At 45.2% G+C, this 15,002-nt stretch overlaps 1 protein-coding gene across 4 annotated transcripts; it reads right to left on the bottom strand.

Annotated features, from left to right (window-relative positions):
- Positions 1-188: 188 nt before the first annotated feature.
- Positions 189-14,802, bottom strand: HDAC3 (histone deacetylase 3). Of its 4 annotated transcripts, none has more exons than XM_019424510.2 (15): positions 14,511-14,802; positions 14,337-14,419; positions 12,864-13,006; positions 8,460-8,541; positions 8,274-8,330; positions 8,098-8,153; positions 7,579-7,712; positions 6,964-7,044; positions 6,516-6,589; positions 6,288-6,352; positions 4,645-4,734; positions 4,460-4,518; positions 4,100-4,179; positions 3,644-3,801; positions 189-844 (listed from the first exon to the last, which is right to left on the bottom strand). In XM_019424510.2, exons 1-15 carry the CDS (start codon positions 14,800-14,802, stop codon positions 775-777), a joined length of 1,524 nt encoding a protein of 507 aa, XP_019280055.2. In that variant the 3' UTR covers positions 189-774. The 4 variants fall into 4 exon arrangements, 3 of the variants coding, with proteins under 3 accessions (XP_019280055.2, XP_019280056.2, XP_019280057.1); XM_019424511.2 differs by having other exon boundaries at positions 14,514-14,802; XM_019424512.1 differs by having other exon boundaries at positions 14,527-14,659.
- Between the last annotated feature and the right edge of the window lie 200 nt (positions 14,803-15,002).

The raw sequence follows: 15,002 nt of genomic DNA, 5'->3' as shown, positions 1-15,002 counted from the left end.
CAGAATGCTCTAAGAACTCTCTATATATGAGTAACATAATCCACGTAGAATTCATACACAGGGCCTAAGATAAGTGTTGAATGAATGTTAACTATGATTTTTATTATATACATCATGACCCCCATTTCTTCTCCTTTCATATATAGGCAGCTAGCAAGAATTAATAATATTCCCAGGAAGGCAAAAGGTACAAAAAATACCAACTTGGTTTATTGGATAAAAACAGTGGTAAAATGGACATAAAGCCAAAAGTTAGAAAGAGACATTTTTACATCCTCCCCGGACTCAAAACCATATTTCCCATCATCTGGGGTTAAGATGTTAGAGAGCCAGAAACCCCTAAAATCCCTCACTCTTCACCTGCACTGAAAACGAGGCTTGCTGTAGGGGAAACCAAGAAAGGAGAAAGTCTGAGGCAACTTTACTCCCGTCTAACATCTTCATCCCTGTAAGTCTCTGGGTTGGAGGGAAGCAGGAAAGGAATAAGGGGGCCAAAGTAGCTGGGAACAGCATCTAGGGCCCATTGCCCAAGATGTCCTAGGGGAAGTTATCCTTGTCCCCATCCAATCCCTAATAAGTACCATTGTCAGGCCTTGGGAAATACAGTAAAGGGGATAGTTGGTTCAAAAACCAGGTGTGGTCTCCAAACCCTCCTCCAGCACTGGTAAAGCCCTGAAAGTGACCATCCAGGGCTGTGGGTGCCACATCTTTTCCCTCCTGCCCAAACAAGAGGTAAAAAGGAATTCCTTGGGCTAGAGCCAAGCCCAGCTGCTCTTAAATCTCCACGTCGCTTTCCTTGTCATTGTCATGGTCTCCATCATAGAACTCATTGGGTGCCTCTGGCCTGCAAAGCAAGGGAGAGAGGTCAGGGTCCTATTCCCCAAATTCTCATCTTCCCCCACACAGGCACCCTCTCTGGAGCTACGTCTTAGGCCCCTTTTGTCAAGGAACTACTCCTCTCCTGTTGGCAGAGACTGGTAGCAATCCATTCCATCCATTCTTGTAGTCAATAAACATTTACTGAGGGACTACTCTATGCCAGCCACCATCATATGCCACAGCGATACAGCAGACAATAAGTTCAGTAAAATTTCTGCCTATCCTCAAAACACCAAATAAACAAGACTGACAGTAACTAACAAAGTAAGTAAATAAAGATGATAATTTACCATGGTGGAAAGTGCTCTGAAAAAAAAAAAAAAGAAAGGGATCTGAATGAGAGTGAAGGGGGGAAAAAGGGTAAACTTCAGGAAGAATTATTACAGACAGCTGTTCTAAGGTAAGACTTCAAATCCGAGAAGGAGCTAGCCAGACAAATAACTGTGGAAACCCATTTTAAGCTGCAAGAAAACCAAGTACAGTGTTATCAGGTGGAGGGTGACTGATGTATTCCAGTAGGAGCATGGAGGCCAGGATAGTTGGGAGCAGTGTGCAGGGAGGAGAGTAGTTACAGACAAGTCCATGGACATAGGCAAACACCACCACACAGGGCTTTCTAAAGCCCTGGTCAAAGAATGGGGCTTTGTTCTAAGAGCAATGGAAAGGAGAGTGATGAAAGGGATGCGAAAGCAACTCAGTGCCCAGTAAGTACTCAATACGGGTTTCTTTCTTTTTGGAAAACTACTCTCTGAGAGAATATGAGTAACTGAGAACTGAATTACCTTGCCCACACTGATAACTGAGCAAGAAGGGAGAAAGTCGTCAAAGAGAAGCTGGAGAACAAAGTCAGGGAAAGCCCTATCTGCCTGGTAAACAATGTCTCAGTTACCTCTGAGTGCATAAGAGTTAAAGATGTGGGGTCAGAGACTCAGGCTTGACTCTCAGTCCTGATATTTAACTAGCTGTAGGACCTTTGGCAAATTACTTAACCTCTCTGAGCCTCAGATTCCTCCTCTGGTGATTTGAGGATAACCTTTTAGGGTTGTCTGATGACAGTAGAACGATGACATGAAGATACATATGTTTTAATATAAAGCACTTAGGATTGAGTCTGATGCTTAGCAAATCCACAAAAAGTAGTCACTCCTATTACAATTCTGCAAGTGCTATGCAAGCTGGAACTATAGGGATCAAAGAACAGGAACTCGGTGAGTGGTCTCACAGTGAGGTAGGGCTTAGGGCAGGAAGAGGCCTGAGGCTTCTGCTGGCTGTTGAGAGGGGTTAGTATTATACAGAGACTAGGCCCAGACACCAGCCTAGAACCAGAGATGAAAAAGCCAAACTTTGCCAAAAGGAGAAACTTCAAAGCACGTTTCTAAGAAAATCAATTCTAGAAGTCAAGCTTCAGAGACCTGGAGAAGTTGACAAGGAGGCGATGCATTCAAAAGGAATCCTTAGGCCAGAGGTTCTGATACCTCCTCAACCAGGAGTGGGAAGAAGAGGGTGTTCATGGAGGAGGAGTAGAGTGGTTCCAAAGATCCAAGCAGTAAAGCCCAGATCTAAAGGAGAAATCTGAAAGCTGACCTCTAAGAGAAGCAGATTCTGGAAGGGACTGAGAAGGTCATCACACTCAGAGCCAGCTTGAACCTCTAACACTGCGTGGGAGGTGCAGGTAACCAGCTGTGGTTATCCCTCAGTCAAGTAAGGATATCTGTTCTCCATTAAGTGCATCTCTTTCTACACTTCTTGTTTCTGCTGTCTTTTCCCTTCATTTTTCAGAAAAACCTATTCTGGGATTTAAAAAATTTTTTAAAAGCTCTAATCTCTTTTTTTCCCTAACTCAATGTACATGTAAATATTTTAATATGTATCTCAGAAAGATAAAGACTTAAAAAAAGACATAATATAATTACCACACCTGAAAAAAATGAACAGAGGAAAGATCTCAAAGGGTCTTAGAGAGTATATAAGCAATGACCTGTAGAGCTCTGAACCTGGAAGAAGCACGTAAAATGCTGGGAATATTATAAACTGTTATAGATTTTTTTGGAGGGCAATTTGGCAACAAATATAAAAAGTTTTAGTGCACACAGCCTACTGAAACAAGCATACAAAGACGTATATTTGTATAAGGGGGTGCATCACCATATTCTTTGTGATGGTAAAAAAAAAAAAGGGAAATAATGTAAATGCCATAAGTGGTACTTAGATTATGCTACACCCACACAATGCAATATTATACAGCTAATAAAATAATGAAGCAGATCGATACATAATCACATGGAAAGATATGCTGTTTTGTTAAAAAAAAAAAAGGTGTAAATTGTAGAGCAACTTGTATGGAATAATCCAACTTACATTTAAAAACAAAAGATGCACAAACTCTGAGAATGAGTGTGTAGGTGTTTGTGTTCATACATGTATGTTGAGTAGTATACTTATAATCTATTGAAAAAGATCTATCTGAAAAAATAGAAATCAAACTATTAACAGTGGTTACTTGTCAAACTGGTCTGGGACTGTGTGAATGCAAGCTTAACATATTTTGGTGTTGTTTAAAATTTTGACAATAAATTACTTATTTGTGGCATACCCACACACATACACACACACCAAGAGTGTGGAATTGCAACAGACCAAAAAGTAAGTACTAAAGGAGCTAAGCCAGAAGCAATCAAGCTAATGCCTTCCTATTTACTTTTTCCCTCTTAATTTCCCCCATATGCCTGTTGGAAGCCCCGGCTGTCAAGTCACTGCCCCAGACCTGCTATAGTTCTCTTCAGGACCCCTCTCCTCTGCATCAGCCTCGTCAGTCCTGTCATAGGTCAGGAGGTCTGCAGGCACATCATGAATCTGGACGCTAGGTGCATGGTTCAGCATCTTCAAGTTTTCAAAGATTGTCTGGCGGATCTGGTCCAGGTACTGATTTGGGATTTGGAATAGAGAGTGAGGGATTCCCAGAGCACCCACACTTCTAGCTACCTTTCACCCATACCATCCTAGTTCTAATCCCTTTCTGAATCCTAGTTCAAGTACCCACCTGATAAATGTCCCTCCTCCTGACACCAATTGCCTCTACTTGAACCCAGGCTGCCTCCTAGCTGATAAGAGTTATAGTGACAACTAAGAACTTTCCTCTCTTCTCTGGTTTCTCTGATTTCATCCTGGACCTCTCCTAGGCTCCCCCAACCCTTGTGTTCAGTTTCTCCAAGCTGCTGACCTGGCGTGAGTTCTGATTCTCGATGCGGGTGCTGACATCTGGATGGAGTGTGAAGTCCGGGGCAAAGTACTCGAAGTATTCTAAGCAGGGAAAGGGAGATCAGGAGAGAAGGTATGGCTTAGACAGAGACAGGCAGGTCCTGAGACTTCCCAACCTATCTCCTTCCCATCCAAACCCCCTGCAAAAGAGCTGTCCAATCTTTTCCCTGCTTAGGAGTTCAGTCTGCAGAGCTCCTAGAGTGTCAAATTTCCAACCTGTAATAATAATAAGAAAAAAATTCTGATCTGCCTTCAAACCAGGCTATTCAGGGGTCTTCTGAGAATGGCTTCCTGCTATGGGGTATCATGGGGTGGTCCTTACCACTATAGGGAAGCTCCTCACTAATGGCCTCTTCTACCAGCAGCGATGTTTCATATGTCCTGAAACCAAACAGCAGAGTGGGCTCAGATGAGCAAGTGGGCTGAAGGGCCCACCTGGCCATCTCTCAGGGAGCCCCCAACTCACAGTGGACAAGGGGGAGGAAGAAAATCAGGGAGCATGCTCACCAGCAGCGGGCAACATTTCGGACAGTATAGCCACCACCACCTAGCACCAGAAGAGGGATATTGAAGCTCTTGACATATTCGACGCATTCCCTGTTAAAAGGAACCAGGGGAATAGCTGGAGGAAGTTCTTAAAAACTCAAAGTGTACATCTCTAGCTATTGCCTGGAAGGAGCACAAGGGAACTAGTAAAGGTTCCATATCTTTTTTCTTTAATTTTTTTTTTTAACGTTTATTTATTTTTGAGACAGAGAGAGACAGAGCATGAACGGGGGAGGGTCAGAGAGAGAGGGAGACACAGAATCTGAAACAGGCTCCAGGCTCTGAGCTGTCAGCACAGAGCCCGACGCGGGGCTCGAACTCACGGACCGCGAGATCATGACCTGAGCAGAAGTCGGACGCTTAACCGACTGAGCCACCCAGGTGCCCCTTTAATTTTTTTTTTTAACATTTATTCATTTTTGAGAGACAGAGAGAGACAGAGCATGAGTGGCGGAGGGGCAGAGAGAGAGGAAGAATCCAAAGCAGGCTGCAGGCTCTGAGCCGTCAGCACAGAGCCCAACGCAGGGCTCAAACTCACGGACTGTGAGATCATGACCTAAGCCGAAGCAGGACACTTAACTGACTGAGCCACCCCAGTGCCCTGAAAAGGTTCCATATCTTGATCTAGGTAATGAAATTCATTGACTTATACTCTTGCGATATGTGTACTGTATTACATACATATTGTATCTCAATAAAAATTTAAAAAACAAAGTGCACTCCCACCTCCATCCTGCTCAACACCCACCCTGACACCCTACTTGTTAATCAACTATTCTCATTAATGCACCAATAAGTGCTGTCAGTTCTAGCCTCCAAAATAGAACTCCAATCATGTACGTCTCATTGGTCACCTTCTCCACCTAAACCCAGGCACTGCATCTGCTGCCTGGACGACACCAATGGCTTCCTAGCTGGTCTTCCCACCTCCACTCCTGTCCCCAACCCCCACCCCAATCCTTCCTGCATTCAGCAGTCAGAGCCGTCGCTTTCTCTTTTTATTTTTTTAATTTTTTCTATGTTTATTTATTTTTGAGAGAGACAGAGACAGAGTGCTAGTTGGGGAGGGTCAAAGAAAGAGGGAGACACAGAATCCAAAGCAGACTCCAGGCTCTGAGCTGTCAGCACAGAGCCTGACAGAGGGCTCGAACTCACGAACCGTGAGATCATGACCTGAGCCGAAGTCGGACGCTTAACCGACTGAGCCACCAGGCGCCCCAGAGCAGTCACTTTCAAACCTGAGTTGGATCATGTCACTTCCCTGTTTAAAATCTTCCAGCAGTTTCCCATCATATCTGAAATATAATCCAGACTCCTTACCATGAGGTAAGGGCTCTGTACAACCTTGCCACGGCTGCCTTCACAGGCCTCAAGCCAAACTGCCTCCAGCTTGCTCCCTGTGTTCTTGCCTCACTGTTGTGACTTCATCTCCTCTGCTACACCAGCTCTTCCCTGTCTCAGTGCCTCTGCATGGGCCTTTCTCACTGCATAGGAGTGACTCTCCCTATTCTTCCTATGGCCCATTTGCCACCTACCCCCACTTCGTGTATCAAGGCCCAAAGCCACTTGAAAACCTGGGGGCAGGGAAGGAAGGCAAATCTCACCCATGTCCTCGAATGCTGAGGTTGAAGCAGCCTAGACGATCACAGCCCAGAGAGTCAGCTCCACACTGCAAAAAGCAAAACCCCAGGCAGCTGCAGTGAGATAACCGATCAGAACGTCCCAGATGTCCTTCACTTCCTTTCCCTGACCAATACTGGGGCTCTCCTCCTCCCTGCTTTCTTCCCCTAAGCCCAGGCAGAGCCCTCTTGAGGAGGCACTGACAGTATTACCTGGAGCACAATGCACGTGGGTTGGTAGAAGTCCACTACCTGGTTGATAACCGGCTGGAAAAGGTGCTTGTAACCTGGGAGAGGGCCAAAGATGGGCACCTGGCACCCCAAGGGGATGGGGAGACAGGGAACAAAAGGAAAAAGGGGGTTGAGAGAGCATGTAGCCCAGGAAAAGGGGCAACCCAAAGAACCAAATCACTGGTTCTGAACTTCTGAATGGGGTCCCAGACCCATTTGAGTGACTGATGAAAGCTAATGACCCTTTTCCCAAAAAAATGCACCTACACATAACATGTTGCATACAATTTCCGGGGGGTTCATGGTCCCTCTGAAGGCCATTCATCCTTAAGGACACCTGGCCCAATAGCAGACAATACCAGGCAGAAGAGGTTAATTCAAGGAGAGAAAGAAGAGGTCTAGCGTGCAGGGAAAAGACTTCAATACTTACTCTGGTCATCAATGCCATCCCGCAAGGGCACATTTAGACAGTAGTAGCGGCCACTCTCTGCTCCAACTTCATACATGTCACCTATAGGGAAGTGGAGAGTAGGGGGTGGGAGCCATCCACAGAGGGCACTCACAACCCAGCTGCTTCAACCCCAACCCGTACCCTGAGGGCCTCTCACTACATCTATGTCCCTCCACCACATACTCCCTAGAGCCACCCCACCTCTCGTGGCTTGCATTCATTCAACAAATAATATTTGCGGGCCTACTATGAGCCAACCTGTGTACTAGGCGCTGGGGATCTAGTAGTAAAAAGAACTAAAAAATGAATGAAATCCCACCAAACTTATATTCTTGGCAGGTGGGCATGATGAGGAGGGACACAGTAAACAAAACAAAACACCGCAATAAATACAAATAGCAGTGAGTGCTCTAAGAGAAGCAAGCACGAGGATGTGACAGAGTAACGGGGAAGGAGGGATTACTTTTAACTGTGGTGGTCAGGAGAGACTTCTCTGAGGAGAGGCCACCTGAGCCGAGACCTGAAGGTTAAGCAGGAAGCCATCACAGTAAAGAGCTGAAGGAGCAAAGGGGACGGTCATCCCTATTCCCATACCTGTGCCAGGAAAGAAGTAGTTTCCATATTTGTGGAAGGAGACTGTCATGACCCGGTCAGTGAGGTAGAAGGCTTCCTGAACTCCATCACCGTGGTGGATGTCAATATCAATGTAGAGCACCCGAGGGTGGTACCTGGGATGACGGCCAAGCCAGGGTCTGAGGTAGAATGGAACTCCAGCAAGAAAACCATCCAACCCACTCCTCCCAAAACAAGGTCTGGAATTATGAAGAGTCTGCTTCAGCCCAAATCCACTGAAACCTAATGCCATCCCTATGGGCAACCCTGGGGCTCCAGCCTGGAGGCAGGGACAGGAGAGGGATGTGCAGAGAAGACTGAAATGTGAGCAGGCAGCAGGGAGTTTCCAGCAACACACAGAGGATGTAGTCTGAGCAAAGCATTATGAACTGTGGAGAAGCTAGTATGGGGGTGGAGGCCAGGGTCAGGGCCAGTGCCATCTGAGAGACCTCCTCACCCGCAGGTCTCACAAGTCCCTCCAACTCCTCCCAGGCTACTTACTTGAGCAGCTCCAGGATGCCAATCACAATGTCATTGACATAGCAGAAGCCAGAGGCCTACAGTGAGACAGTGGTCTTACAAAGAGAGGAACGACTCCTCTACCCAGCTGCCCCCTACTGTCATCCTGACCACCTACCTAGGGCAGTCATTGTCTCCCCCATCATCTCCTCACTCACCTCAAATTTCTTGGCATGGTGCAGACCACCAGCCCAGTTAATGGCAATATCACAGATCTGAAAGACAAACACCCAACTCACAGTCCTCCTTGTCCATCCCCAAAGCTGGAAGCTCAGGCTCAGGGTTAAGGCCTTGAGTGAAAGGACCCATAGGAAAGGGAGAACAGGACTCAGGGCCATGGTCACCTTGTTGTTCAGCTGGGTTGCTCCTTGCAGAGATGCGCCTGTGTAACGGGAACAGAACTCAAAGAGGCCGGGAAACACTGGGCTGCAGGGAAGAGAAGCAAGTCAGAGCTCTTTATTTCCAACCAGGTCCTTCCTACACCTCTCCCCTAACTCCAAACCCCTCCAACCTCCATTCTTTAATAATCTTCTCCCCACACCCTATGCACCCAGGTTATGTGCAAATTTATTCAACAAATATTTTGGACCAAACCATGTACCAAGCCCTGTGCAAGTCACTGGATGGAAGTAAAAAAACATTTAACTCTGTCAGGGAGTTTGCATCCTGGCTGGGGAGAAAAGTAGGCAGCTTCTAGGTACTTAAGCAACACACCAAAAAGGAAATAAATTAAGAGAGAACATAAACTTTGTTATTCTTAAAAGATTCTTTTATGCATATCAGATTTTAACACAATGTTCAATAATATTCTTTAGAATCACACATTTTTAAGAAAAAACTGTATTCCCATATACAGTTTAAGGATAAGGATAACCCACAGAAAGTAATAAGGATAAACTATAGAAACTCTTTAACAAAGCGTGTGGTACCTAGTACTCCGGAAGTTGATGTTAATTATAATTATTACCTTCTTTTTTTTATAAAAAGGAGAGGCTTAAAACCAGATACAAAACATTATATATTATATGGCTCCATTTATATAACACTCTGGAAAAGGCAAAATATAGGGACAGACCTCAGATCAGTAGTTACCTGGAGCTAAGCTGGAAAGAAGAGACTGACTGTAAGAGTATAAGAGCCCTTTGTGGAATAATAGAAATAATCTATACTTTGATACACACTGTTAAAACTCTCAGAATTACAAGCCTAAAAAGGGTGAGTTTTAGCGGCACATGGGTGGCTCAGTCAGTTAAGCATCTGCCTCTTGATTTCTGCTCAGGTCATGATCTCATAATTCGGGAGACCAAGCCCCACATCAGGCTCTATGCTGACAGCATAGAGACTGCCTGGGATTCTCTCTATCTGCCCCTCCCCTATTCTACCCAAAATAAATAAATAAAAAATTTTTAAAAAGGGTTAATTTTACTGTATGCAAATTTACCTTTATAAACTTGACTTATAAAAAAGGAAAGGATTAAAAGACCCCTCCCTAGTTTTAGTTCTCAAAAAATAATCGTTCAGCTGACACATTTGACTACAAAAAAAAGAGGTGTAGGGAGTTTTATAATTTCTCAAAGGTTCTGGGAAGAATTAACAATTGATACCTAGAAAACTAAGCAAGTGAAAAAACAATGTGATTATCGACTCCTGGAAAAACAAAAAGGTGTACAAATAGAAAAATTAAATCATACTATACTATCTGGCTGTCTAGTAAGTGAATTTTTCAAAGTTAGAACGATGTAAACATAGAATACTTATTTAATAAAAATAGTGACATATTGTGAAGGTGGAAGGGAAGGGGAAGCCAGGGTGATGGTATGAGGAGACTAAATGCTCATTTCCCATACTAAGAGCTTAATAGAAAACACTTTAAGTTGTAAAGTGAAAAAATAGCAATACAAGCACATTACAACAGGCAGTATAATATGGTAGCACGATTCAAGAGACAAATTCTGGAGCCAGATTACCTAGGTTCAAACTCTGACTCTTCAACACTTGGTAATGATCACACTGGACAAGCTGTTTAAAGTTTCTGGGCCTGAGGCACCTGGGTGGCTCAGTCCATTAAGTACCCAACTCTTGATTTGATTTCAGTTCAGGTTCATGATCTCACCTGTCTCCCTCAATCTCTGCCCCTCCCCCACGCATGTAGGCTCTGGCTCTTTCCTCTCTAAACTAATTAATTATTAATTAAATTTAAATAAATAAAGTTTCTGTGCCTAAGTGTCCTCATCTGTAAAAAGGAGACAATAGCAGACCCTGGTTCACAGAGATTGATGAGATTAAATGAGCTAATGCCTGTGAAGCATTTAGGATAGTACCTGACACAAAGAGGGCATTACTTAAGTATTAGAGATTATTAGGAACAGTAGTAGATTAATATCAGTGCTTTGAAATCCAAAGGTAAATATCAGAAGAAATAGCTAAGGACCTGAAAGTGGCTGCCACTGGGGAGAGGGATTTTATGGGTGGGAGGGATAGATCTGGGATTGTTTTGTTTTGTTTTTTTCCATTAAAAGCCTTGCAGTATAATTGGGTTTTTTATAGTACATTAATTTGAAAACCATCAAAATTAATTAACTAATTCTCAATTAATTAAAAGGGAAAAATCCCTGATTCTCATCTGAAATACACACATAGGTGTGACTGTAGCTTAAGTCTGACAGCACAACCGAGGCAGTGCAAAGGGCCCAGTGGTAGGTAGTATTCCCTAACTACACAGAGAGCAGTTACAGAGCCCCAGCTGTGGCCTGAGGGTGACTGCATTCTGACACCTGTAAAGTTAGCTCAGAACCAACAGCAGCAGCAATAAAAAAATACCAAGGAAGCTCCCAAGACAGCATGCGATCAAACACCAAAAGACGAGGGCAGTGTGTACAGGACAGAACTTTGTGCCTCGTGTGGTCAAGAAAGTCTTCATGGTATGAAACTTCATGGTGGTATGAAGACCAGGAAGGCCTTGGAGAGGTTGAAAGAGGAGCAAAGGGCATTCCAGAAAGGAATCCAATGCAAGCAGGGACATGACGGTAAGCCTGGGAAGGTGGTCAATGCCAGCCTAAGGACTTGGTTTCCATCTTCCAGCCCAGAGTGCTTCCACTGGCAACACCTTTCGGGGAACACTGAAGTGTTTGAAAACCTGGGCTTTGGAACTGAATCCTGCCACTTTCACTGACCAGTTTTGTGACTCAGGCTAGTTACGTAAATCTCCTCAAATTTTGGTATCCTTATGCCTAACTTAAAAGGACTATAACATCTCACTGTTGACGTGAGAATTAAGTGGATGTACCAGCAAACCTGAGCATAGCAGAGTAAGTACTCAATAAACAGTAGCTGTTGTAGGAAACTACAGATCAACAGCCTGGTTTCCTCAAGAAATAAATTCAAAGTAGAGAAGGAAACACTACAGATTAAAAGTCTTAAGAAATGTTATCAACCAAATACAATCAACTGCAAGAAAGAAAAGTTTAGGAGACAGTTGGAGAAATCTGAATACTGACTGCATATATGATGATATTGAGGAATTACTGCTAATTTTTTAGGAGTGATAATCACAATGTGTACGGGGGGGGGGTTGTTTTCTTTTGTTTTTAATTTTTAGAGTTAGGGAGAGACAGCAGGAGTTGAGGCAGAGAGAGAATCTTAAGCAGCCTCCATGCTCAGTGAGGAGCCCGGCATGGGGCTTGATCCCAAGACCCCGGGATCATGACCTGAGCTAATAACAAGAGTTGGACGCTCAACTGACTGAGCCACCCATACACTCAAGCATGTACAGTTCTTTTTTAAGAGTATCATTTGGAGATACACAATCAAGTATTTACATGTCATTTCAAAAATGTTAGGTTTGCTTTAAAATGATCTGCGATGCAGATGAAGTAAGATTGGTCATTTGTTTATAAATGTTGCAGGTGGTGATGGATATAGGGGAGTTTACAGTACTATTCTTTCGAAATGTTTGAAATTTTCCTAATAAAAAGTTTAAAAATAAATTGAGTAAATGGTAACTGTTATGACTATTACATTTTCATGAATATATACAAGAATGCAAGCAAGGATCATGGCTTATCTTTGTTATCCACTCCCTTCCCCAAAGGACCTAACTCTGAGTCTTCTTTGTATGAAAAGTTCAATGTAAACTTCTCTCAGGGTAAATCACTCTCTTACTTTTAAAACACTTTGATAATTTCTGTCTACTCTAGGGGTAAGAGCCTCAATTAATAATAGGGCTATTTACCATTTAAAGGTTCTAAGCATCTCTTTAGCCTTGATTCCGATCACTCTTTCCTTCATAAAATGTGGTTGACCTTTTTTCTGTTTCTCAAATGAGTGGCATACCACACTAGCACAAACCCTCAGCGCAGATTGTCCCTGATACCCAATGACATTCCTGCCTCACCTGTGTCTTCCCAACCACCTTTCACCTAATTACTTCCTATTCTTTCTTCAGATCTCAGCTTAACCTCTGTTACTTCCCCTAGAAAGCCTCCACTGACAACCCCATACCCATGACAGGTAATTCTCCCAAGTATACACTCTCACAGTTGGCCATGTACCTCTCCTTCACAGGACTTAGCACAGGGCCTGGCCTAGAGCAAACAACCAATAAATATTTGTTGAAAAAAACCAAATGAGTAAATGATGATTCACTGACAAACAGGACCCCTTTCATATGTTCCCACTGCTGCCAGGAGACCTCATTCAAGCATTCTCCTTGAAATGGCTGGCATTAAAAATCCCAGGCCTCCCCTCACCAGTCATCGCCCACGTTGAAGGCATTAAGGCTCTTGGTGAAGCCTTGCATATTGGTGGGGCTGACTCTCTGCAAGAAGTCGATGTAGTCCTCAGAGTGAAAGCGGCACATGTCATGCTGGGAGGCCTGGTATGGCTTGAAGACCTCGGGATGGAAAACAAGGTGAATGGAGGCAAGGTCAGTCCTATTCATTGGGCTGAGACTGCCCACACTGACCCCAGCCCCGCGGAGTGTCCAAAACCACACACAGCAGTGGTCCTATCACTGCTGCAATCCTTGCTATTATATGAAACAAACATCAGTAAAGATGAGAGGCTCTGATTAGCCAGGTGGGGTACTATGATCAAACCTTCTAAAGACCAGTGGGCTTGCCTTCTTCCCACTTCCAGCCCAATCTTTCCCACCTTCTCAACCTTGAGCCCTGATCCACTGCACTTTTCCTTGGACCTCCTAGTTTTGATTCTTTCCATACTCATCTCCTCCCCTTGGCTCTGATGCCATCCTTTCTCTCCTTGGAGTTCTTAATTTTGGAGTTAAATAATACAGGATTTGTGACAACCTTCTAATTAAAAACCAAAGGGCCAAGGTGCTAAGCCAGAGATTTATTATCTTTTGAGGGGTTCACACAGTTCTTTAGAAACTAGGCTAGAACAAAAAGTTTCTCTCCCCAGAAAATGCACACAGGTACATACCAGCAAACAATTTCAAAGGATTCATAGAATCATGCACTAACATCACCTCAGTCTTTTCTATAACCATTTCACTTTTCTGTGCCTCAGCACAAACAGTGGGCAACACTTGTTCATACTGTTGTCCAATTCCCCTTGTGACCCAAGAGGGCTAAACTTAACTGCTATAATCGCCTATCACAACTATAAAATCCAAGCTTGGGATTATCTGTCCCCATGTGCATATCTGGGAGATGGGAGCAATTAAGTAGAACTGTGCGGGGGTATTCTAAGTTCATAAGGAAATACCCACGACATCTCTTCTCTTTCACACACACATAGGTATTTGCGCATAGGCCTGCGGAGTCCTCCCTGGAGCTCTAGCTCCTCAGAGGCACAGAGAGGTTGCGGAGAAGGGGTGGGAACCGGTGGGAACACTTCACATCCAGATACAGTGATCCAGCCCCCTCTCTCTTTCTTGAAGCCACAGCACTGCCCACACCCTAAGATGCTGAAAAGGAAAACATCTGCCTTTAAACCAGCCCCACTCCACCCTAACCATAGGCCAGAGGTTGGTCCACTTGAGGTCAAAGGTTAGCGATCTAAGATGAAGAAGTAACTCCCATTAAGTCGGTGGATCCACCCACCAACACTACGCACAAGGTGGGTGTTCCTGACTCCAGAAATCCAGCCTCCGCCCCATCCCAAGGGTAGGTCGCACCCTGTGCTTTCAGTGCAGCCCACCTATCCTAGGGCCGCCCAGCTCGCCCCCACCCTCAAAACCCAACAGCGATGTTGGGACTCACGATCATCTTCTTATAGAGACCGTAGTGCAGGACCAGACTATGGGTCAATGCCAAGCGATGGGGCTTCATAGGGTGCCCTGCCCCTGGGGGTGGGAAAAGAGTTCGTCAGTACCCTTCGCTGGAGTTGTAGTACCCCCGCCTCATAACTTCCGCGTCCCGAAACCCCTCGCGTACCACCTTGTTCCCTCACCGTAGTGGAAGTTGCCCACGTCAGGGTCGTAGAAATAGGCCACGGTCTTGGCCATGGTGCCGGCGGGACCAGGCCCCGTGCCTCCGCCGCCCGCCCGGCTGCCTGCCCCACCCCCGCTCGTACGTGCTGCGCAAGCACGCAGCCTGCCTCTGCGGAACCGGGAAATCCAGGCCCCGCCTCCCGACCACGCCCCCTGCGGAGTTCCTCCCGTCGCTTGGCTCGCCCTTCTAGGTTCTGGAGCGTGAGCTTCTGGACTTTGCGGAGGACGCGTAGCATCGGTCCTAGGATGCTAGGGTCATTTCCTTCCGGGCGGGGGCCAAATCTTCGGGAAGCTGAGCCATCTCGTCCAGCCACCTGCCCCAAACGGGGCTCAGGCCGTGGTCACCAGTCTAGGAGACTCCGGAGAACCAGCCACGCTGTCCCTCTTGGGTGGAGAAAGTCAGCTTTCCCCGGCCCACTGGGAAGATTCCTGACTA

The sequence above is a fragment of the Panthera pardus genome, unplaced genomic scaffold (genome assembly GCF_024362965.1).
Source record: "Panthera pardus isolate Hobbes unplaced genomic scaffold, ASM2436296v1 HiC_scaffold_2, whole genome shotgun sequence".
NCBI lineage: Eukaryota > Metazoa > Chordata > Mammalia > Carnivora > Felidae > Panthera > Panthera pardus.
The sequence above is the reverse complement of the archived record's forward strand: the minus strand, read 5'-3'. Positions and strand labels throughout refer to the sequence as shown.

Excerpts from the sequence above, each read along its gene's own strand:
- HDAC3 (XM_019424510.2), bottom strand. The coding sequence starts at position 14,802 with ATGCTACGCGTCCTCCGCAAAGTCCAGAAGCTCACGCTCCAGAACCTA. Across the intron at positions 8,331-8,459 it reads CAACCCAGCTGAACAACAAG|ATCTGTGATATTGCCATTAA; the intron begins GTGACCATGGCC and ends TTTGTCTTTCAG. Across the intron at positions 7,713-8,097 it reads GGCATCCTGGAGCTGCTCAA|GTACCACCCTCGGGTGCTCT; the intron begins GTAAGTAGCCTG and ends CCGTCATCCCAG.